Source organism: Cibotium barometz, chromosome 2 (genome assembly GCF_041138505.1).
Source record: "Cibotium barometz isolate CiBa-2024 chromosome 2, ASM4113850v1, whole genome shotgun sequence".
NCBI lineage: Eukaryota > Viridiplantae > Streptophyta > Polypodiopsida > Cyatheales > Cibotiaceae > Cibotium > Cibotium barometz.
Genome location: NC_141047.1, coordinates 71,961,658 through 71,985,665, shown reverse-complemented (window position 1 = coordinate 71,985,665; position 24,008 = coordinate 71,961,658). Strand labels below are relative to the sequence as shown.

Here is a 24,008-nt window from a genome sequence, read left to right as displayed (position 1 = left end):
CAAATATCCAAGATATTCTTTTTTCCACATAATAAGTAGAATTATGATGAAAACTCATCTTTTGACATTAGAATTTAATTCAATTTCATCTTTTCTCAAATATCATGGAAATTCATCTTTTAACTAAAATATCAATACCTATTTTTTTGAATAAACTTGAAATCCTTCTTTTTCTCATTTTAATGAGTGTAATCCAATTATCATGGGAATTCCTCTTTTTCCATAAATTAAATCTATAAAAATTCTTCTTAAAATTACATAAAAATAACCATTAATTCCTTTAAGCTAAAAATTCCACTTTTCTCATCTAAACATTTGAATTCCAATATAGTGGGAATTCCTCTTTTATCATTTAAACTTATCTATGCAAAAAGATAAATTTAACTAAATTTTTCTCTTAAAATTTAAATAAAAATCTCCATTAATTCCTTTGCACTAGGAATTACACTTTCTTTATTTAATTAATTGGATTCCAATATGGTGGGAATTTCTCTTTCATCATAAAAATTTATCTATACAAAAAGATAAATTTAACTATATTTTCTCTTAAAAATTAAATAAAAATCTTCATTAATTCGTTTGCACTAGGAATTATACTTTCTTTATTTAAATATTTGAATTTCAATATGGTGGAAATTCCTCTTTCATCATAAAAATTTATCTATACAAAAAGATAAATTTAACTAAAATCTTTCATAAAATATACATTATTTTAGCATTCCAATTTTTTTCTCTAAATCATTGGAATACATGGGGATTACTCTTTTAACATAGAATTAAATTACTAAAAATTTCTCTTTTTTCTAATTTACTAATTATACATAAACATAAAAATTAATTTCTCCATGATTACAATGAGAATCATTCAATTAATCTAGGAAGATAATTCCTAGAATATGGTAGCAAGTCCTCTTTTTATATTATGAATGAAAGTGTTTTATGTGTTTATTTTACAGAAATTTTACCATAGCTCCGCTGCTATGATAATTCTCAATTTAATTGAAAGAATGAAGTTTAATACTATTGATATGATTAGAATGACCACTAATTATCTGGATCATTATCCAATTATGGATTGATTCATAATTTCTCTATGAAATAAATATCATAAAAGTATTAAAAAGCTATTATTTTGGTCTCCAATTAGACAAGCATAGAAATTACTTTTGGATTAGAGAAATGCTTCATGAGAAGCTTTATTTGGATTGAGAATAGGTCATAGGAATGACCTTTCTTTGGGGGGAGAGAGAGAAATGCTTAAAAACCATTAAAATTAAGCATAAAATAGAAATTTATGTGTTTCTTTATTACAAAAGAACTTCAATAGTAATCAAAAGCCATTCAAATTAAAGCTTCTTAGGCTTGAGAGGGGTTGAGAAGAGAAGCATTTGGAGTTTTAATAAGAAAAAGACAATAATCCACACTTTACCTTCTAATTTACTTGATTCTTTGATTACAGTAGAGGCCCCCAACCAATCAATTGGTATGGTATGTTGTAGGAGTCACCAAGGAAGATTGAAGAGAGAGAGAAGCTCCAATCTCTTCAATTTTGTAGAGGTTTTTAGAGGATAATAGAAATTAAGCTTAGTTTAGAGGATAATAAAAATTAAGCTTAGTTTAGAGGATATATTGTAGGAGTCACCAAGGAAGATTGAAGAGAGAGAGAAGCTCCAATCTCTTCAATTTTGTAGAGGTTTTTAGAGGATAATAGAAATTAACCTTAGTTTAGAGGATAATAGAAATTAAGCTTAGTTTAGAGTAATACCAACATAGTTTAATTCACAGATAATAATACAAAGGAATGAGGGTCTATTTATAGGAGAGGGAGGCCACTAACTGAGTCCAACCGAGTTCTAGAATTTTACAGCTTCAGTTTGGCTGAATTTGGACAAGTTTTGGACCAGTTTGGCTCCCTTTTTGATTTGGTTTGATCTAGGAGAGAGGAGAGATAAAAATATCCTATTATTTTTGAGTTTTAAACTCATCCAAGCATGTGAAATAGACACCTCCTTGAAGGTCTCCCTTTTCCTTACACATGTATCAAAAATGAATGATTACTCCAAAATATCTCATTTTTTTATTAATACTTCATAATTTTTAACTAATAAACCTAGTACTTGGTCAACTCTTCATCTTATGTGGGCATTTTCTCATTTTTGGGTATTTTCTTTTATTCTTTGGATTTATCTTGTCCCAACACTTGGATTAATCTTATTGGTCCATAGGAACCTTAATTGGACCATAATCAAAAAAATTTCAAAAATCTGGACCCTTAGGCTAAGGTCTTCTGAATCAATTTTAATTAATTCCAATTGCACCTTGGAAAATCTATTTTCATTTTCTATTTCAGGGAAACATTTTTTTGATATTTGTAGAATTTATTTATCAAAAAATATCCCAATATTAATTTACCACTTTCTAGAAATTTTTATCTCGCTAGGCAAAACAAGGAAAAATGATATTTTCTTGTATTCAGAAACATAGAATGATTACAAGGGATTGAAGTAGAGGCTTATTTGATATTCAGGCTGAGGAGGAATCTTACAAGAATGAAGAAAGATGTTGAAGCCTACAAACCCTTCCACAAGAATTCCACATTCTCCATTTTGCATTCAACTACAAGCTTAGTTATAGCTAGAGTATTAGAGCAACAACAGATAGCATTAGAAGAAATAATAACTGACAAAGGGTATAACAACTTGAAAGGGCATCCGACACATTGCACCAAATACTATTATTTGAAGCAACATACAAAAATATAGAATTTAAATTTTTGAATGTAATGAGATCTTTCTTCAATACTTAATGCGTAAGTTTATCTTTGCAACATGATTAATCAACAACAAATGCAAGGTATGTTTACATCTTTTGCTTTACATGATATCTTGACATCTAAGAATTTGACAAAAGATTTATTGATTTTGTACAACAATTTATCTTAGTATGTTCTGTCTTAATTAATTTGACATACATTCTAGTTGATTTATTGATTTTGTACAACAATTTATCTTAGTATGTTCTGTCTTAATTTGACATACATTCTAGTTGATTTCACTGATTGGATTTGTCCATTCATGAAAGGCCCCGTCGGCCGACCACGGCCGGCGGAGGTAGGCAGGCGGTCATCGTCATGTGCACGCCTGAGGTTCTCTTGGTTTGTGCAGTGCTATGTCTCCCTCTGTGTGACACAGGCTCTGTCTCTTTTCGTTTAGTTTCACGAGCCTAGAAGAGGGCAAGCCCGTGTTTAAGCAAAAGCAATGGCCTATGAGGAGGCTGCGTCGGCGTGCGACGGCGGAGAGGCAGGCGCCCCGATCGTCACCATGGAGAGCGGCGGCGTGCTGGAGCTAGCGGAAGGGGTGGAGGGTGCGGAAGAGGGGCTGGAGGGGCTAATACGTGCGGAGTTCGGGCGGCATCACGAGGGCGGCGTTGCCCGCATCAACAACGGCAGCTTCGGCAGCTGTCCCGCTTCCGTGCTGGCGGCGCAGGCCCGGTGGGCCGATCTCTGGCTGCAGCAGCCCGACGAGTTCTATTTCGGCCCCCTCGAAGATGGCGTGCTGGCAAGCAGGCAGGCGGTGGCCTCCCTCATCCACTCGCCCCATGTGGACCAGGTCCGTGTTCATCTCCTCTCTCAAATGGGTTGTTTTTCCCTATGGCACATCACACATGATACCGCCGGTCAATTTTTTCTGCAAGGTCTGATCTGTTGATCAGAGAGTTAATTACATCCAGGTTCTGATGATGTCATGACCATGATGGCATGGAATGGATGGCGTCTGCCCATTCTTTACAAGAACTCTGTGCAGAATGGGTGTCCGTACAACCATTCCCCACTCCTTTCTGTGTAAGCAGGCATTCATAACTAATACGGATGTTTTTTTCTAGCACCTGAGCAGGTCATTCTCTTAGATAATGTCACAGTTGCCGTGGCCATGGTGCTGCAAAGAGTTGCTTGGGATTTCCTGGAAGGGCATTATCAGAAAGGAGATGCGGTTTTGGCCTTGAATTTCTCCTATGGGGCTGTAAAGAAGGCATTGAAAGCATATCTTCTGAGGGTAGGTGCACATTTGATTGAGGTAAAGTTGCCCTTCCCAGTCACTTCTAGTGAGGAAATTCTAGCCACCTTCAATGCTGCTTTGCAGCAAGCACACAGAGAGTCTCAAAGGATAAGGTTTGCATTGATTGATCACATAACATGCATGCCATCCATGGTTTTACCCATCCGGGAGCTCGTGAGCTTATGCAGAAGAGCAGGAGTGGATCAGGTCTTTGTGGATGGCGCACATGCAATTGGAAGTGTTGACATAGACATGCAGGAGATAGATGCTGATTATTACAGTAGCAATTTACACAAGTGGCTATTCACCCCTCTTTCTGTTGCTTTTATGTATTGCAAGTCTGAACACTTATTGGATCTTCATCACCCAGTAGTTTCTCACAATTATCAAAATGGGCTAAGCAAAGAGTGTGCATGGGTTGGAACCCGAGATTATAGTGCACAGCTGGCTGTAACCAATGCCGTAGAGTTTTTTAAGAAATTCAAGGGTGGAATACAGGCGGTGCAAGACTATAACCATTGTAATGTTACATCAATGGGCATGATGCTGGCAAAAGCATGGGGAACACATTGTGGAACACCACCAGAGTTATGTTCATCAATGATCATGGTTGGGCTTCCTAATGCACTCAGTGTCCACTCTCATGATGATGCCTTGAACCTAAGGACACGTTTTCGCCAAGATTTTGGAATTGAAGTTCCAGTTTACTATGCTTTGGATACGTCTTTGATCACCTTTTTGGAGTTGCAGGATAATTACGCAGGGACTTCTTGTGTCACTGCATATGTTAGGATATCTCATCAGATTTACAACAGTTTGGGGGATTACATAAGGCTCAGAGATGCTGTGAAACTTCTAGTGGCAAATGCTTTGGTCTAGTGCTTTACCCTATTGCAAACTTGTATGGCAAGCATGAGTGTTTTTCCCATTGATTTCCAACAGTCAGCATCAAGAAATATGTATATTATTGAAGTGCAAGGCTTGATCCTAGGTTTTATTGAAAGATACGTGTTTTACAATGTATACATCACCCTTTTAGTGCTCATTATTTGCAGCAAAGCGGTTTTCCCCCGAATAGGATTGTGCTGTCAATGGCCTTCTCACTCTATCTTGCCCTTAGATGCAAATTCTTTATAGGATGTTGAAGAAATGTGGTCTAGAATAGTATTTGAGTTGCTTTGTGTGATTGTGTGTGCTATTGGGGTGATTAGGAGTGGATTTGTGTGATTAGAGTAGGATTTGCTTCTAACATTAACCTCTTTGATTAGAGTAGGCTTTACTTCTAACCTTAACCTCTTTTGTGTCTTATGTTGCTTAATTTGTTTTATTCTTTGTCTCATGGGAGTGGTGGAATGACAGCAAGCTCTCTCAGGTGTGATTGAGGTAGCTTATCTCTCCACTTTGTTGACATAAACAAATGGCATTGCTGCCACAGCAGGGATCAAAATAGTCTTGGGTGAGGTAAGGAAGTAGAGCTATTTTTCTACTAAAAATCTTATATTATTCTTACTCTACCTTGCCCTTGGTGCAATGTTGAGGAAATGAGTCATTTTGTGTGATTGTGTGTGTTGTTGGTGTGATTAGGAGTGGATTTGTGTGATTAGAGTAGGCTTTACTTCTAACCTTAACCTCTTTTGTGTTTTATGTTGCTTAATTTATTCTATTCTTTGTCTCCTAGGGGTGGTGGAATGAAGAGCAAGCTCTTCTAGGTGTGATTGATGTGTGATTGAGGTAGGTTCTCTCTCCACTTAGTTGATTTCATCACGACTATGAGCATTAGCCTTAGATTAATTAGAACATTAGTGTACATTAGTGTTTTTTTATATTTTTTTTGCTAAGATTAGCTTAATCAAGGCATTTCTGTACAGTTGTTATTTTTTGTTAAATTGAGTTAAAAATCATGACATTGGAGTGTTGCTAAGAAATCCTATCATGTCAAAAAAGTCCAAAAATATTAAGAAAAAAAATATACAAAAAATATGTTTTCTATTCTTTAAAAATTTTGGATCGTCGACTAGGATCCATATCGTCCAGGTCCACATTATCAAATTTGCATCGAGATCGATGAATGACTAGAGGTTGAAAGTGGTTAATAAGAGATTGTCTATGGTGAATAATCTTCATTTTCACACACTTGTGCATAAAAAATGGGGTATGCCAAGGTACCAATTAAATATTCTCTTGCAAGAGGGTATAAAGTCGAGTAAAGTACATAGAATCGACACCAGCCACCACTAAAAATGCACTTTTAGATTGCCAATCCCAAATCCGATTATTGACCCAACACATATTCAATCATGATCGGCGATCTTTGTTCAAGAGTTTCGATCATCGACCTTGTTCTCATATCATCCTAGAAAGTAGCTTGTTTAGTGTTCAGATTGCTTGCCTTTTAGATCGTTACTATTTTGGATTGTACGATTCACATTTCAAATTGTGCACATTTTTCGATCGTCGATCCTATCTCTAGATCATTAACAATCGATATTGCAGGTATATCAAGATCGTCACTCCGATCCTTGGATCATCAAGATATTCAAATCGATGGATTTCAAGATTGTAGTGTATTCAAATTGTTGCCTGTTTGGATCATTCGGCATCCAGATCACCCATTTATCATCCGGATCGTTGATCTAAGAGGATTTTAGAGAGTGGAAAAAATAAGAAAAGATAAAAAGAATTCATAATTGCGTTGTTTATATGCATCATGCATGTTTTTTCTTTTCTTGTAAAAGTTGTTTTCTTATAAAAAATCTTGAAAAATATAAAAACATTATAAAAAGACCATTAAAAATTTATAAAAAACTCAAAATCATATAAGTATGATAAAAAGAATCCTGTAAGCAATTTTGGCATTGGAGCAAGTGCTTATGCATTTGCAGTTAGGTCGAATCATTGAGTCGCATTCTAACCCGACCTTTGTGAATATGAGACTTTGTCTCATGTGCCGACATTAGGGTCCTTTACAATGGAGGAGACTAGATCAGTATCGTGGGGTATAAACCTTGTAGAGCTTCCGCAAGTGAGAATGGGGTGTTCATGGGTGAATCATCAAGAAGGTGACTGAGAGAGCTCAAGAAACTCATCCTATCGTGGAGAGAGACGAGCCATTAGTGAGAATGCTAGGGAATGAGTTCTCACGACAAATAAAACCTATGTACTATAGTGTTATGGGTATTATGAATCTGCAGAAGTTTCCATCTACATTGACCATAATAGGGTGCTCGTGGAGTGACGATCACTTCTGGCTATGCTAGGGCACGAGAACAAGAGATATTGGATAACCCAAAAGTTGTAGTTACTTAATATGAGACGGACACAAGTTCTATGTAGATCCAGAGGGAAATATGTATGTCCCTACACAAGACTCCTCTAATATCCAACCATTTGGTGTGTTAATAGGGGCACAAGGACCTCATGAGAGTTCAAGAGCTTGCATGGAGCTAATGGTGACTCAACCTCGAAATGTGAAAGACACATTCTTCATGAGGAGAGCTAGAGTCAATCAAAGGCAATATAGGCCAATATGAGGATGCCTAGGGAAACCTCTTTAACATCGCCAACGTATAGAGGGATGCGGAGGGAAGCCACAAGTTTTCGGACACACCTCTAGTGAGTAGTGTTATCATCCGGGTAGTGGATCAAATGACATATGCCAATGAGGACGATAACACATACATCCCAAGAGTGTTGAGTAAGTGAGAAGGACAAAAAGTTCTCTAGGCAGGGAGGAGTTTTCCCATCTAGATCATAGAACTGCAAGGCCAAGTGAAGTGAGGACCTCTCCTAGAGGAAATCACCTCAAGACCAGGAAGTGGCACATAACAACAAGGGGGGAATTTTCTTTTTTCTCCACAAGGGAAACAAATTGCAGATCTAAAGCCGAGCTAAGTCTTCCCTCCATATTAGATGCAATCTAAGAGGAACATTCAACTTCCTCAAGGATGTGAACAATTAGGCTCAAGTCAGTGAACCTAGATGAACTACTAGTGCCAATTCAATTAGAACGAGGAACCACGAGTTATGAGCCAAGACTATAGAGCCACATGCATACAATAACTCATGATGGAGTATCCAATATATGGATATCTGTGATAACGCATTCAGGCCCCTAAACAACCAAGAGGCATCTTTTGGGGTGCCAGCCTATGGATATGTGGGACCATCCTATACATGATGATGCATTCAAGCCCATGAAAAACCAAGAGAGGCATCTTTTGAGGTGGTGCTAACCTATGGATATGTGTGACCATCCTATACACAAGTATCTCCTAGAATGGAACCTAAGCACATGTAGCAATGGATCTTGATGAAATTATAGAACCAACACAGACTGGGTTCAAAACTCACACAACCCCATAAACAAGAAGAAACATCGATGCCATTATGACAGTAATTAGACCAACCAGGGAAAAATGATGTGATCCAAAGGACTCAAAGGAGTACTCGAAGCTGTACCAAGAGTGTCAGGCCATTCTCATTTCTCTTAGATGAGAATTGCCATGGTGTGTGTTGTTTGTAGAAGTAACCACACAGCTCATGAATGCTAAGTCCTTTGAGAGCGAGAGTGAACCAATGGAGTGCGTATTACAGAAGATAAAAAAAATCATGAATCAACTAAGTGCTAACATTCTTAGAAAATGATGAGGATGATTGGAGTGCCAGCATTTTCGGCACCCTCACAACCATTAGCTTTGTCAGCACCATCTCCCAGTATGGTGTAGATGTAGCTTACCTAGGTTACCCAAGCAGGAACTTGATCGTTAAGACCATATCAAGGTGTTTGGGAAAATATCATTACTTTGGAAATTTTCTTTTCAATCTAATTTTTGGTGTATCTTGAGTATACCAATTCCAAATTTTTCAAAAAATGTGGATTCATAACCTACTCTTCAAGAGCTTTCTAAAGATATGTCATGAAAGATCCCTACCCCCTCTGCGCAACAAATCCTAGGGTGCTAGCAGCGGAAGTAGCACTTCTTGCATAGGGTAGAGTCTCTCACTCGGGGCCTCGCCCCCATGGATATCCGGACAAGAGACTAATCCCTCAGTTCTTTCAAAATCGAATCCGGAAAAACTTCCCTCGCCCAGCAGACAAAGGCGATTCCACCGGAAAAAATCTATTCTAACGTAGTCAAGAGCATTAATTAACCAATCTGATCCAATCGAACCCGTAAGTCACATGGTCAGATCAAGAAAGAGCCTTGTACTTGAATCATAGAGACCAACGCTTTTTTTCTCATCAAGAGGCACAGTCGTTGATTCGTTTCCATAGAACAAGGACTATTCGGGATTTACTTCAACTATCGTAACTTAACAAAATTGAGTCTTATTTTAGGGATCCATCAGTCCAGCCTAACCCCATCCAATCCCATGCGTTAGCCAACTGCCCAACCACTGTAGTGACATGATCCATTTAGGAATTTGGTTATGTTTTGCCCTGGGTACCAGGGAAAAGAGTTCCCAGGAGGGCGGGTAGCCCGCGCTTCAAGGCAAACTTCAAGATAGTCACACCACTTACACACCCAATATGAAATTGCCCGTTTCACAGATTCAGCTGTCTTTAAAACAATCTTTTAATGAAACCATAGTATCACTGATCATAATCCTCCAAAATATCTAGCTTGAATTCTAATTTTCAATCATTCCTTCATCGGTGTACCTATGGCATCATTGGCAACCAGAACGCTCACCCCGTGTTCACTCAGGGGCCTTTTCAATAGTTCCTAGCTCATAGTACCCGAAAATATAATCACATAAGAAAATCCAGATGGACTCTCCATTGAAGATCAGCAAGATCAACCAATAGATCCATATGAAAGAGCCATGGACTCATCCCTTGAGGATCAGTAAGGCTAATCAAATAGATCCATGTCCGAGTTCAGAAAAAAACTCTAACTCCTTGTTTTATTTTCTTTCTTGACGCACGCGTGGGTATCTTCGGCGACCCAGAGCCCGAGCACCGTATGGTCAGCACCCTGTAGGCTCCTTCGCAGGTCACCTAGTGCTTCACTCATAGGCCGCTTCCTTGGTCCCTCATCCATTGTACCGGAAGCTCATCATTTAAATCAAACCGAGGCTGGTCAAGACCTCAATCGACCTTGCTACTATGCGAGACGTCCTCCATTGACTCTCCGTCAGCTATTGTTGCAACTTTATCACTTAGGTCTCCACGACCTCATTCACAAGATGGTCAAAATGCTTCCCCAACATTCTTGACATAAAATAGTCATTTAAAAATAGAATTCATAAATACAGTTTCTAACGAACTCTCATCTTTCCACATTGTTCCACATCATTTCTCGTTATTCCACATTCTTCTACATTAATTCACATTGCTTATTCCACATCTAGTCATATGTATTCCCATCGTCTTTATCCATTCTCATCCAATCACATCATATTACATCTCATCACATCTATCCACATCTATCCTTATAACATCACGTCCCAACATATCCACATCACATCTCATCCATTCATATCACATCATATCCATCCATATTCATTCAGATCCACATCACATCCACATATCATCACATCACATTTGCATCTATTTACATCACTTCACATCCATTCACATCTACCCAAGTCCACATCACATCACATCTCATCTATTCACATCATATCTCATCCATTCATATCTAACCAGATCCACATCACATCACATCCATTCACATCTCATTACATCACATTCACATCTCATCACATCCATTCACATCTCATCACATCCATTCACATCCCACATTCATTCACATCTCGTCACATCCATCCTCATTTTATCACATCTCGTTCACATCCATCCACATCACATCACATTCATTCCATCCACATTACATCACATCCACATCTATCCATATCACATCTCATTCATTCCATCCACATTACATCACATCCACATCTATCCACATCACACCACATCCATTCACAGCAGAGCAGCTCATCACATTCATCCACATCCATTCATTCATTCACATTCACATCTATCCACATCCATCCATTCATTCACATGCACATCTATCACATCACATCTCATTCTCATCCATTTACATCACATCTCATTCTTATCCATTTACATCACATCACATCCTTTTACATCTCATTACATTCACATCCTTTTACATATCATCACATCTCATTACATTCACATCCACATCCATCCATTCATTCACATCCACATCCATCCATTCATTCACATGCACATCTATCATCACATCTCATTACATTCACATTCACATTCATTTACATATCATCACATCTCATTACATTCACATGCACATCCACATCACATTCTTTTACATATCATCACATCTCATTACATTCACATCCACATCCATTTACATCACATCACATGCACATCCACATCCATTTTCATCACATCAGATCTCATCCACATCTCATCATATCGACTCACATCTCATCACATCACATTCACATCTTATCACATCACATTCACATCTTATCACATCACATTTACATCTGCTCTTATCACATTCACATCTCATCTAATCACATCGCATCCATTTACATCCCATCACATTCATTTACATTCAGTCAGATCCACATCACATCTTATCACATCCACTTTTAAGTACCGTTTTTTACTTTCGATATACTGATAGGACTTTTCTAAGTTTCTACCAATTGCTTGGCCTAGTAAAAGATACTTTTTCTCGATTCCATTGAATATACATATTAGAGTATTGTTGAAGGCTTAAAAAGGAAAAATAAACCTTATCAAGCTTCATTAATGAGAGAATTAAGTCTAAACTTTCGTTTACTCATTGGATCCTCGATCCTCCGAGGGATTCCAGATTCTCTTTTCTGAATAAGAATTATCCAAGTTTTCTCGATGGATATTTTTATATTCTTTCTCAAATTTCTCAAGTAAGATATATTCAATATTCTTCTTTTTGAGTAAAAGATTCATGGGATTTACAAAAATCAATTCTACCCATATTTTTCAATAAAAATAATAATACTCAAAATTTTACTTTTGATAAATACTCATAATTTGAATTATGTCAAAAATTCATCTTTTACCAATTACTTGAATCTCAAATATCATGAAAATTTCTCTTTTTGCATAAAAATAAATTTATCAAAAATTTCTTTTTAAAAAAAATTTAAATATTTATGCACAAATACTTAAAAATTTATTTTCCATGAATGTGATGAAAATCATTCTTTTTTCATAGGATGTCCAATCCTAGAATATGGTAGGAAGTCCTCTTTTAGCATTATGCATAAAAATAAGATATGTATTATTTTCTGAAAATTTTGTCATATATTCGCTGTGCTATTACTGATAATTCTTAATTTTTTTAAAAAAAGTAAAAGCTTGTAATAAAAATATGATAGTAGTTCCTCTTTTATACTTAAAATCAAACTAAGAGTTTAAATCATAATTTTAACTATAATTATAAACATAACTATGATTATTCCACTAGATTAAGCTAATTTCAACATTTCTCTTTTTTTAAATTATTAGGATAATCTATTTCTCATTTAGAATGAATTAAAGTAGTTTTTAAATACTCATAAATAATCTAAAAGAATTTATCATTATTTTAATAGCACAAAATCATGAAAATATCATTTTCTTAATCTCTAGCTTATCAAGCCTAGAGTTTAGCTTTGAATTAAGACACTATCATTGAGAAGCATCCTTTTTTAAGAAAATTAGCTATAAAGATGGCTATTCTTTTTAGAGAGAGAGATTTACTTAAAGAAAGCATTACAAATAAGCATAAAGATTAATTTTCTCTTAATTAAACATTAATACTTTTAGAGGAGCTTGATTTGAATTAAAACAATCATTTAAAAGCTTCTCAAGCTTGAGAGGGATTAAGAAGAAGAAAGTCATTAAGATAAATAAAAAAAATCATATAAATCGATTTTATCTCCAAGTTTGGCTTGATTCTCTATTAGCAGCAGTGAAGCCTCCGACCAATCAATTGGTCCACCAAGAGAGGAGAAGAGCAACTCCAAGAGTTGTTGTAGGGAGAGAGAAGCTCCAAGCTCCCAAGAGAGAAAAATTTAAGGGATAATAGAGAATATGATTATTTTAATATAATACTGGCATGGTATAGCTCCAATATGAAAATACAAAGGAATGAAGGTCTATTTATAGGTGAGGGAGGTCACTAACCAAGTCCAACTGCGTTGTATAATTTTTCAGGTTCAGTTTGACTTAATTTGGACGAGATTTGGACCAGTTTGGCTCCCTTTTTTATTTGGTTACATCCAGGAGAGAGGAGAGATAATAAGATCATAATTTTTTGAATTAAAAAATCCTTCCACACATGTGAAAAAGGCGCCTACCTCAAAGGTCCCCCTCTCCTTACCAAGGTGTCAAAAATGCATCATTTATTCAAAATCTCTTTTTTTAAAAGTAATATCTCTTATTTTTTAACTAATAAACCTTGTACTCAGTCAACTCTTCATCTTATGTGAGCATTTACTCATTTTTGGATATTTTTTTTATTCTTTGGATTTATCTCATCCCAACACTTGGATTAATCCAATTGGCCCATTGGAACCTTAATTGGACCATAACCCAAAAATTTCTGAAAATGTAGTCCCTTAGGCTAAGGTCCCTTATACCATTTTCAATTTATTCCTAATGCACATTGGAAAGTTCATTTTGAACTTCTGATTTAGGAAAATCCATTTTAGACATTAGGAGGATTTTTATATCTAAAGATATCTCAATTTTGGATTACCTATCTCTAGATATTTTCTCTCTAGGCCAAAACAGGGTAAAACAAGATCTTTCTTCTATTTCAGAGAGGAAAATAATTACAAGAACATAAGGGGAGGTTCTTACACCTTTACACCTCAAAAGCTGGAGGGAGGAATCTTACATCCTACCCCACTTAAAAAATGCGAGATGTCCTCATCTCGTAGCTGGAGGATAATCTCTTAGTTCTCTTTCTTCTTCTATTACTTCCAGCATTACTGCCTTGGAAGTAGATGGCCGATTTGGGAACATCTCTCTTTGACTTCCCCTATTCTGAGGTGGAGGTCTTGTATTACTTTGGATTGAAACTGAGGGTTGGTTAGAGGGTCTACCTTTGGGATTTTCCTGATTTTGACGGGAAGGAATCTGATTACTCTGGAAGGAAGGAGCTGGAGTATGGAATCTTGGTCCCTGACTTCCCTGCCCCGAAAACCTTGATCCAAAAAGGAGTTGTTGGGCAATCCATACTGCGATGTCCAAATCCTTGACAATTATAGCATTTCACTTCTTTGTTCAAGGGTGAAACTTCTGAAGTTGAATTCCAGGAGATTGCGTTCCCCGAAAAAGAGCTTTCTTCCATTCTGGAACTTCCCATATCCTGAGTTTGACCTTGTTGTCTCTTAGGCGGTGGAAAGTTGGAATCACCTTCCGGAGCTAGAAATCTTTTGAAAGATGATAGTGCTGGCTTTGGCGGGACCTTGACAACAAAGGCCTTGTCGATATCCTTTGTCATCCGCACTGCTTCAACCATGGAAACTGGCTTGGCATTATTTACTAGGATATTCAAGGGTTCGTTTAGTCCTCTAATGAACGTGGCCATCAGTTGTTCTTCATCCAGCGGTGGCGGCGAGTACTTGAGGAGGAGAGCGAACGCTTAGTGATACACTTCAATAGTTATGCTCCCCTGGGTTAACTCTAAGAATTTATTCATCTTGGTTTTCAAAAAGTCGAGAGGACAGAATCTCTTCCTTAGGTAAATCTTGAGATCATTCCATGTCTGGGTGTTCCGATCCAGACAGTTTGTCTCACAAAAATGGTTTCTCCATGCCACTCTGGCTGTTTCTACTATCTTCAGCCTTGCAAGAGTCATTTTACTTTTCTCATTGTTACCTGGTGACATCGAAGTATTCTTCCATTGCTTCGATCCACTTCTCCTCCACAGCTTCACCCAAGTTTTTCCCTTTACCCTTGAAAGGTCCAGGTTACGATCTATGAAGAGTTTTACAATTATCCGGGTCGAGCTCTTCCTCATCGAGTTGGGGGTTAACATTCCCACCATGACGACCTCGATCCATGATCCTATCTGTAAGGTCCCTGTCCCCACCGCGCGACAAATTCAGGGCCACTCTAGCAACGGAAGTAGCACTTCTTGCGCGGGCCAGGGTCCCTCACTCGGGCCTCGCCCACCACCACGGATATCCGGACAAGAGACTAATCCATCGGTTCTTCCAAAACCGAACTCGGAAAAAATTCCCATTGCTCAAAAATCACGGGCGATTCCTCTAGGATAAATTTTCTCTAACGCAGTCAAAAAGTCTTAACTAATTGAACTGATCTGACCGAACCCGTAAGTCCTGTAGTCAGATCAGGGAAAGATTGCACTTGGATCATAGAGACCAATGTTTTTTTCCTCATTGAGAGGCACAGCCGTTGATTCTTTTCCATAGAATAATTTTTGTCTGGGATTTACTTCATCTATCGTACCATAACAGAATTGAGTCTCAATTTAGGGATCCATCAGTCCAGCCTAACCCCATCCAGTCCCATGGGTTAGCCAACTGCCCAACCACTATAGTGATGGGATCCAGTTAAGAATTTGGTTAGGTTTTGTCCCGGGTACCAGGGAAAAGAGTTCCCAGGCCCCCTAGTCGGATATTCATGCAAACTTAAAACTAGTCACACCACTTAAACACCCAATATGAAATTGCCTTTTTCACAGAATCAACTGTCTTTAAAACAATCATTTAATGAAACCATAGTATCACTGGTCATAATCCTCAAAATCTCCGATTGAATCTTTATTTCCAATCATTCCTTCATCGGTATATCTATGGCATCATTGGCAACAACCAGAACGCTCTCCACCTGTCAGGGGCCTTTTTGATAGTTCCTAGCTCATAGTAACCGGCAATATATTCACATATCAAAAATGGAATCTCCGTTAAAGATCAGCAAGATCAACCAACGGATCCATATAAAAGAGCCATGGACTCATCCGTTGAGGACCAGCAAGGCCAATCAACCAGATCCATGCCCGAATTCAGAAAACAACTCTTACTCCTTGTTCTAATATCTTCCACGACGTACATGTGGGTATCTTCGGTGACCCAGAGCCCGAGCACCGTATGGTCAGCACCCTCTAGGATCCTTCGCACCGGTCACCTAATGCTTCACTCATAGGCCGCTTTCTTGGTCCCTCATCCACCATACCGGAAGCTCACCATTTTAATCGAGGCTGGTCAAGACCTCGGCCGACCTTGCTATGCGAGATGTCCTCCATTGACTCTCCGTCAGCTGTTGTAACTTTATCAGATTAGGTCTCCACGATCTCATTCTCAAGATGGTCAAAATGCTTCCCCAGCATTCTTGACATAAAACAGTCATTTTTGAAAAACAGGTCATAAATACAGTTTCTATAGCGAACTCTCGTCTTTCCACATTGTTCCACATCATTCCTCATTTATTTCATCTGTATTCCCTTTCTCATCACATCATAATCATTCACATCACAATTCACATGACACCACATCAATTCTCGTCCATCACATTCAATTACACACATCCATTTACACCCATCACATCTCATACATCACATCTCATTCATTCATAACCATCACATTTGTTCATTCATACCACCATATACATTCTCATAACCATCCCATCACATACATTCTATCCACATTATATCACATCACTTCTGTTCACATTATATCTCATTCATACACATCCATCCAATCGTTCACCTGTATGACTACCCACATCTATTCATACATTCATATCTATCACTTCACATCCACATATATTCATGTCACATCACATCATTTTTCATCACATCATATTCCTTCGTATACACATCCACATCACATTCTTTTATATACATTCACATCCATTATTTCACATACATCCACTCACATCCCGTATCATTCATTTACATCTTGATTCACATGACATCACATCTCATCACATCTATTCACCTCACATCTCTTCACCCCTATTCACATCACATCTATGCATCCCTTCATTCACATCTATTTGATTCACATCACACATCTCTTCACATCTATTTACCTCACATCTATTTGATTCACATCACACATCTCTTCACATCTATTTACCTCACATCTCATCACCTCTATTCTCATCACATCTATCCATATCTATCTGATTCACATCACACATGGATAAATGTAATCCCAACTCCTTAGTCCAATTTAATATGTGGTTGTTAGGCTAGTGGTTAATTGTTGGTGTGTAAAGCCTACAAATGGTTGGTGCATGTTGTTCATGCAACTCATGCAACTAAAAATAGGGTAGAGGAGTCTCTAAATAAGGTACAAGACGTGATCAAGTGATTATGTAAGTTTGATTCATGTCTAATCATAATTAGTGTCTTCTTGTGTTAATCTCATATCAATTTTCTGCATATACCAATTTTTGTCCCTCATATTAATGATGTCTTGTACAATCTTTGATCCACCTTGAGTATGTTTTGATCAATATTCTTAGTTTAATTATCATATCCAACATTTGGCATCAGAGCTTGACCCAATTAGGTTTAGTTTATTAGAGCAAAAATCCTAATCAATTTCTTAATCACCATAGCTAGTTTTTCTCTGTTTGAACCACATGCTGTAGATTGCTTCCGTGCTTGCACCTGAGGGGATGAAACCTTAATATTTTGATATAGGCTCTTAGCTTTGCTCCCACGCATACCCTAATTCGAAGCTCACACGCTAATTTCAATGCAGCTCGACGAATTCGCCATCGCCATCAGCGCAGGTCGTTTTCTGCTAATTCAAACCATTCGCCTTCGTCGCTATACAAATTGACCAAATTCCTCTGAGGTTATTCAAGTCCATCAAGTGAAGATTCAGCATATGAAATCTTGGAGCATATGGTGCACTGTAGCTGCTGTACGGAGCTAATTTCCAGTCGCGCCTATTTTCTGCAGTTTTTGCTCCAACAGCATGGTGATACTTATCTTGATTTATATTGATGATATTTTTATTATTTGGGCTTAAATCATCTATATGAGCAAGATTTCAACATAAAGTATCATATTTTATCATCATGAGTTTCAAATTTTCCGACAAATTCAACGGAACTGGGTTTCATACCTGGCAAATCAAGGTGATGGGCTACCTCATGAAGAAAAATCTGTGGAGTATGGTCAAGCCACTTACTGAAGATGAAGCAGGTATTTCTACTGCAGTTACAAGAGCTACAACGGCTGCACTTCAAGCAAAAGATGAGCAAGCACTTGGTATTATCATTACTGCTTTAGAAGATGATTTTATTCATTATATTGATGATGTTGAGTTAGTTATGGAAGCTTGGAAATTATTAGAACGTACTTTTGGTGCAAAGGCAAAGCATTCCAAGATCAGTTTGAAGATGCAACTCTTTGATCTAACCATGGAGAGTAATGAAAATTTGGCAGCTTTGATTAACAGGTTGAAGAGCTTAATGACACAATTGGTTTATGTTAAATCTCCTGTTCCAGAAGAAGGTGCTATTTCTATCCTGCTTAAAAGCTTACCTTCAAGCTTTAGACAAATTGTGATGGTACTTAAAGAGAAGGAGCCAGTCCCTTCTTTGGAAAGTATCATAAATTCTTTGCAGGAAGAAGACAAGAAGATTACAAAGGATGTGATAGATCCTTATGCATATACTGTTACTACGACATCGACAAAGAAGAAGTGTACTATTTGTGGTCGTACAAATCATCTTACTAAGGATTGTTTCTCCAAACATCCTTGTGAGTATTGTGGAAAGACGAATCATCCATTCTCAAAGTGCTACCAAAAAGATCAAAAGCTAACAAAGGCACATGTGGTTGAAGAAGGAAGAAACAAATCTTTGTTCTAGTCTTAGTATCAAAGATGTAGATGACGAGTATGCTTTTTAGATTATGTCATGTATGTGGTTGAGTCAAGACTTATGTTGTTCCAACTTGACGAATTGGAGGAGAGTACACTACCCTATGTTGTTGTTCAGGGGGGACTCTTACTCATTGTGTCAAGGAGGTATGTTAGTCTTGTTCATGTTCTTGTAAGAAGTTGGTCTTAAGGGAGGATTGTTGGATAAATGTAATCCCAACTCCTTAGTCCAATTTAATATGTGGTTGTTAGGCTAGTGGTCAGTGGTGGTTGGTGTGTAAAGCCTACAAATGGTTGGTGCATGTTGTTCATGCAACTCATGCAACTAAAAATAGGGTAGAGGAGTCTCTAAATAAGGTACAAGTCGTGATCAAGTGATTATGTAAGTTTGGTACATGTCTAATCACAATTAGTGTCTTCTTGTGTTAATCTCATATCAATTTTTTGCATATACCAATTTTTGTCCCTCATATTAATGATGTCTTGTACAATCTTTGATCCACCTTGAGTATGTTTTGATTAATCTTCTTAGTTTAATTATCATATCCAACAACACATCCCTTCATTCACATTTATCTGATTCACATCACACATCTCATCACATCTATTTACCTCACATCTCATCACCTCTATTCACATCACATCGATTCATTCACATCTATCTGATTCACATCACACATCTCATCACATCTATTTACCTCACATCTCATCACCTCTATTCACATCACATCGATTCATCCCTTCATTTACATCTATCTGATTCTCATCACACATCTCTTCACATCTGTTTACCTCACATCTCATCACCTCTATTCACATCACATCTATGCAACCCTTCATTCACATCTATCTAATTCACATCACACATCTCGCTAGATTATAATTTATTTCTAATGCACCTTAGGAAATTCTTTTTAAACTTCTGTTTCAAGGGAATTTAGTTTAATAAGAAAGTATATTTTTTTATCCAAAGATATCTAAAAACTGAGTTACCTCTCTCTAGAATATTTTCTCTCTCTAGGCCAAAACAGGTAGAAACAAGATCTTTTATTATTCTGAAAAGGGGATTGATTACATGGGAAGAAACTGGACATCTTGAGGGGCTGCGGAGGAATCTTACACTATCAATATGAAAATTCTTATTAAGTTCCTTTTTTTTCCCTCAAATTAACCAAGACGCTCAGGTGAAAAGACCACTTTATTTATAATTCAAATCCGACTTTAGATCCAAATGATTGTGGGGTTCTTTATAGTTTGGTTAGCCCCCGACTAAATCCTGGGATAAAGATCCCTTCTACAAGAAGAACATACAGAACTCATTGCTACCATAATTCATTCATATTCTTAGCACAATAATGGTCCATTAGATTGGAAATTTCATCTGAACATTCCTCCACGGGAATTTTAGTTATGCAGGTTCTCAATTTGTCATCCCTTAATTAGATCCATTGGGTCAAAGGTCAAACAACAACAATCTATCAGCACAATCCACTAATCTCATAGTGATTTGCTGAAGTCATAATCATCTTCCAGTTACTAACATCATCACTGGGATTCGTCCCATTCATCCTCATTGTGGCTTTGTTCAACTAATCTTCTTTCAACCAGAATTCAGAAATCATCATCTTTCAATCAGAATCCAAATCAATTTATCAATTCTCAACCAAAATTCAAAAATCACATCAACCACCATTCGAATTCATCCTCTGGATAGCATTTTTTCTTATAACTTCAAGGTCTTAGATTTACTCATATATATTGTCAGTAAAGAGTTGTAGATATACCCACGGTATATACGGTAGTCACGGTCCTTGGAGCTATAAGGTAAATACCATCATATCTAGGGCTCAAGCAAGTCAGGGATTCCATACAATTGCGGTACTTCCATTTGAAGACCCAATTTATAATTTATGAATCTTCATTCTGAATATCAATTTGTATGAATTTCATCACACAATTACAATCTTTTACTGGTACTTCATAAATTTTTGACATTTCTTGCTTCTCGGTTAATCCACTTTAGCCAATTTGCTTTGATACCAGCTTAAAGATCCCTGCCCCCTCAGCGCAACGAATTCTGGGGTGCTAACAGTGGAAGTAGCACTTCTTACATAGGGTAGAGTCTCCCACTCGGGGCCTCGCCCACGGATATCCAGACAAGAGACTAATCCCTCGGTTCTTTCAAAACCGAATCCGAAAAAACTTCCCTCGCCCAGTAGACAAAGGCGATTCCATCTGGAAAAATCTATTCTAACGTAGTCAAGAGCTTTAATTAACCAAACTGATCTGACCGAACCCATAAGTCACATGGTCAAATCAAGGAAGAGACTTGTACTTGGATCATAGAGACCAACACTTTTTTCCTCATCAAGAGGCACAACCGTTGATTCATTTCCATAGAGCAAGGACTATCCGGGATTTACTTCAACTATCGTAACTTAATAGAATTGAGTCTTATTTTAGGGATCCATCAGTCGAGCCTAACCCCATCCAATCCCATGGGTTAGCCGACCGCCCAACCACTGTAGTGATAGGATCCATTTAGGAATTTGGTTATGTTTTGCCCTGGGTACCAGGGAAAAGAGTTCCTAGGCCCCCTAGCCGAGGCAAACTTCAAGATAGTCACACCACTTACACACCCAATATGAAATTGTCTGTTTCACAAATTCAGCTATCTTTAAAACAATCTTTTAATGAAACCATAGTATCACTGATCATAATCCTCCAAAATATCTAGCTTGAATTCTAATTTCCAATCATTCCTTCATCGGTGTACCTATGGTATCATTGGCAACCAGAACGCTCACCACCTGTTCACTCAAGGGCCTTTTCAATAGTTCCTAGCTCATAGTACCTGGAAATATAATCACATAAGAAAATCTAGATGGACTCTCCATTGAAGATCAGCAAGATCAACCCAACAGATCCATATAAAAGAGCCATGGACTTATCCGTTGAGGATCAGCAAGGCCAATCAACCAGATCCATGCCCGAGTTTAGAAAGAAACTCTAACTCCTTGTTCTATTTTCTTCCCCGGTGCACGTGTGGGTATCTTCGGGGCCGAGAACCGTATGGTCAACACCCTCTAGGCTCCTTCACAGGTCACCTAGCGTTTCACTCATAGGCCGCTTCCTTGGTCCCTCATCTACCGTATGGGAAGCTCACCATTGGTCAAGACCTCGGTCGACCTTGCTACGCAAGATGTCCTTCATCGACTCTCCATCAGCTGTAACAACTTTATCACTTAGGTCTCCCCGACCTCATTCACAAGATGGTCAAAATGCTTCCCCAGCATTCTTGACATAAAACAGTCATTTAAAAACAGAATTCATAAATACAATTTCTAACGAACTCTCATCTTTCCATATTGTTCCACATCATTTCTCATTATTCCACATTCTTCTACAGCAATTCACATTGTTTATTCCACATCCAGTCATATGTATTCCCATCGTCTTCATCCATTCTCATCCAATCACATCATATTACATCTCATCACATCTCATCACATCTATCCTCATCACATCACATCCCAACATATCCACATCACATCTCATCCATTCATATCACATCACATCCATCTACATTCATTCAGATCCACATCACATCACATCACGTCCCAACATATCCACATCACATCTCATCCATTCATATCACATCACATCCATCTACATTCATTCAGATCCACATCACATCCACATATTATCACATCACATTTACATCTCATATTACATCTCATCACATCACGTCCCAACATATCCACATCACATCTCATCCATTCATATCACATCACATCCATCTATATTCATTGAGATCCACATTTCATCCACATATTATCACATCACATTTACATCTATTTACATCACTTCACATCCATTCACATCTACCCAACTCCACATCACATCACATCTTATCTATCCACATTATATCTCATCCATTCATATCTAACCAGATCCACATCACATCACATCCATTCACATCTCATTACATCACATTCACATCTCACCACATCCACTCACATCTCATCACATCCATTCACATCCATCACACCCATTCACATCCCACATTCATTCACATCTCATCACATCCACCTCATCTTATCACATCTCGTTCACATCCATCCACATCACATCACATTCATTCCATCCACATTACATCACATCCACATTACATCACATCCACATCTATCCATATCACATCTCATTTATTCCATCCACATTACATCACATCCACATCTATCCATATCACACCACATCCATTCACAGCTCATCACATTAATCCATATCCATTCATTCATTCACATTCACATCTATCCACATCCATCCATCCATTCACATGCACATCTATCACATCACATCTCATTCTCATCCATTACATCACATCACATCCTTTCACATATCATCACATCTCATCACATCTCATCACATTCACATCCACATCCATTTACATCACATCAGATCTCATCCACATCTCATCATATCGACTCACATCTCATCACATCACATTCACATCTTATCACATCACATTCACATCTTATCACATCACATTTACATCTGCTCTTATCACATTCACATTCACATCTCATCTAATCACATCGCATCCATTTACATCCCATCACATTCATTTACATTCATTCAGATCCACATCACATCCACTATTAGTATTGTTTTCTACTTTCGATACCTAATAGGACTTTTCTAAGTTTCTGCCAATTGCTTGGCCTAGTTAAAGGTACTTTTTCTCGATCCCATTGAATATACGTATCAGAGTATTGTTGAAGGCTTAAAAAGGGAAAATAAACCTTATCAGAATTGAATAGTAAAAACTTAGAAAGAGCATTTACGTATTGTATTTTCATTCCTTAAGCTTCATTAATGAGAATTAAGTCTAAACTTTCGTTTACTCATTGGATCCTTGATTTTCCTAGGGATTCCAGATTCTCTTTTCTGAATAAGAATTATCCAAGTTTTCTCGATAGACATGTTCATATTCTTTCTCAAATTTCTCAAATAAGATATATTCAATATTCTTCTTTTTGAGTAAAAGATTCATGGGATTTACAAAAATCAATTCTACCCATATTTTTCAATAAAAATAATAATACTCAAAAT

The 24,008-nt window shown here is 37.5% G+C and overlaps 1 protein-coding gene across 1 annotated transcript; it reads left to right on the top strand.

Moving 5' to 3' along the window:
* The first annotated feature begins 3,031 nt into the window (after positions 1 to 3,031).
* LOC147641431 (putative L-cysteine desulfhydrase 1) lies at positions 3,032 to 5,114 on the top strand. Its single transcript, XM_086821373.1, has 2 exons — positions 3,032 to 3,608; positions 3,894 to 5,114. The coding sequence occupies exons 1-2, from the start codon at positions 3,258 to 3,260 to the stop codon at positions 4,932 to 4,934; spliced, it is 1,392 nt and encodes a 463-aa protein (XP_086677499.1). The 5' UTR covers positions 3,032 to 3,257; the 3' UTR covers positions 4,935 to 5,114.
* The last annotated feature ends 18,894 nt before the right edge of the window (positions 5,115 to 24,008 follow it).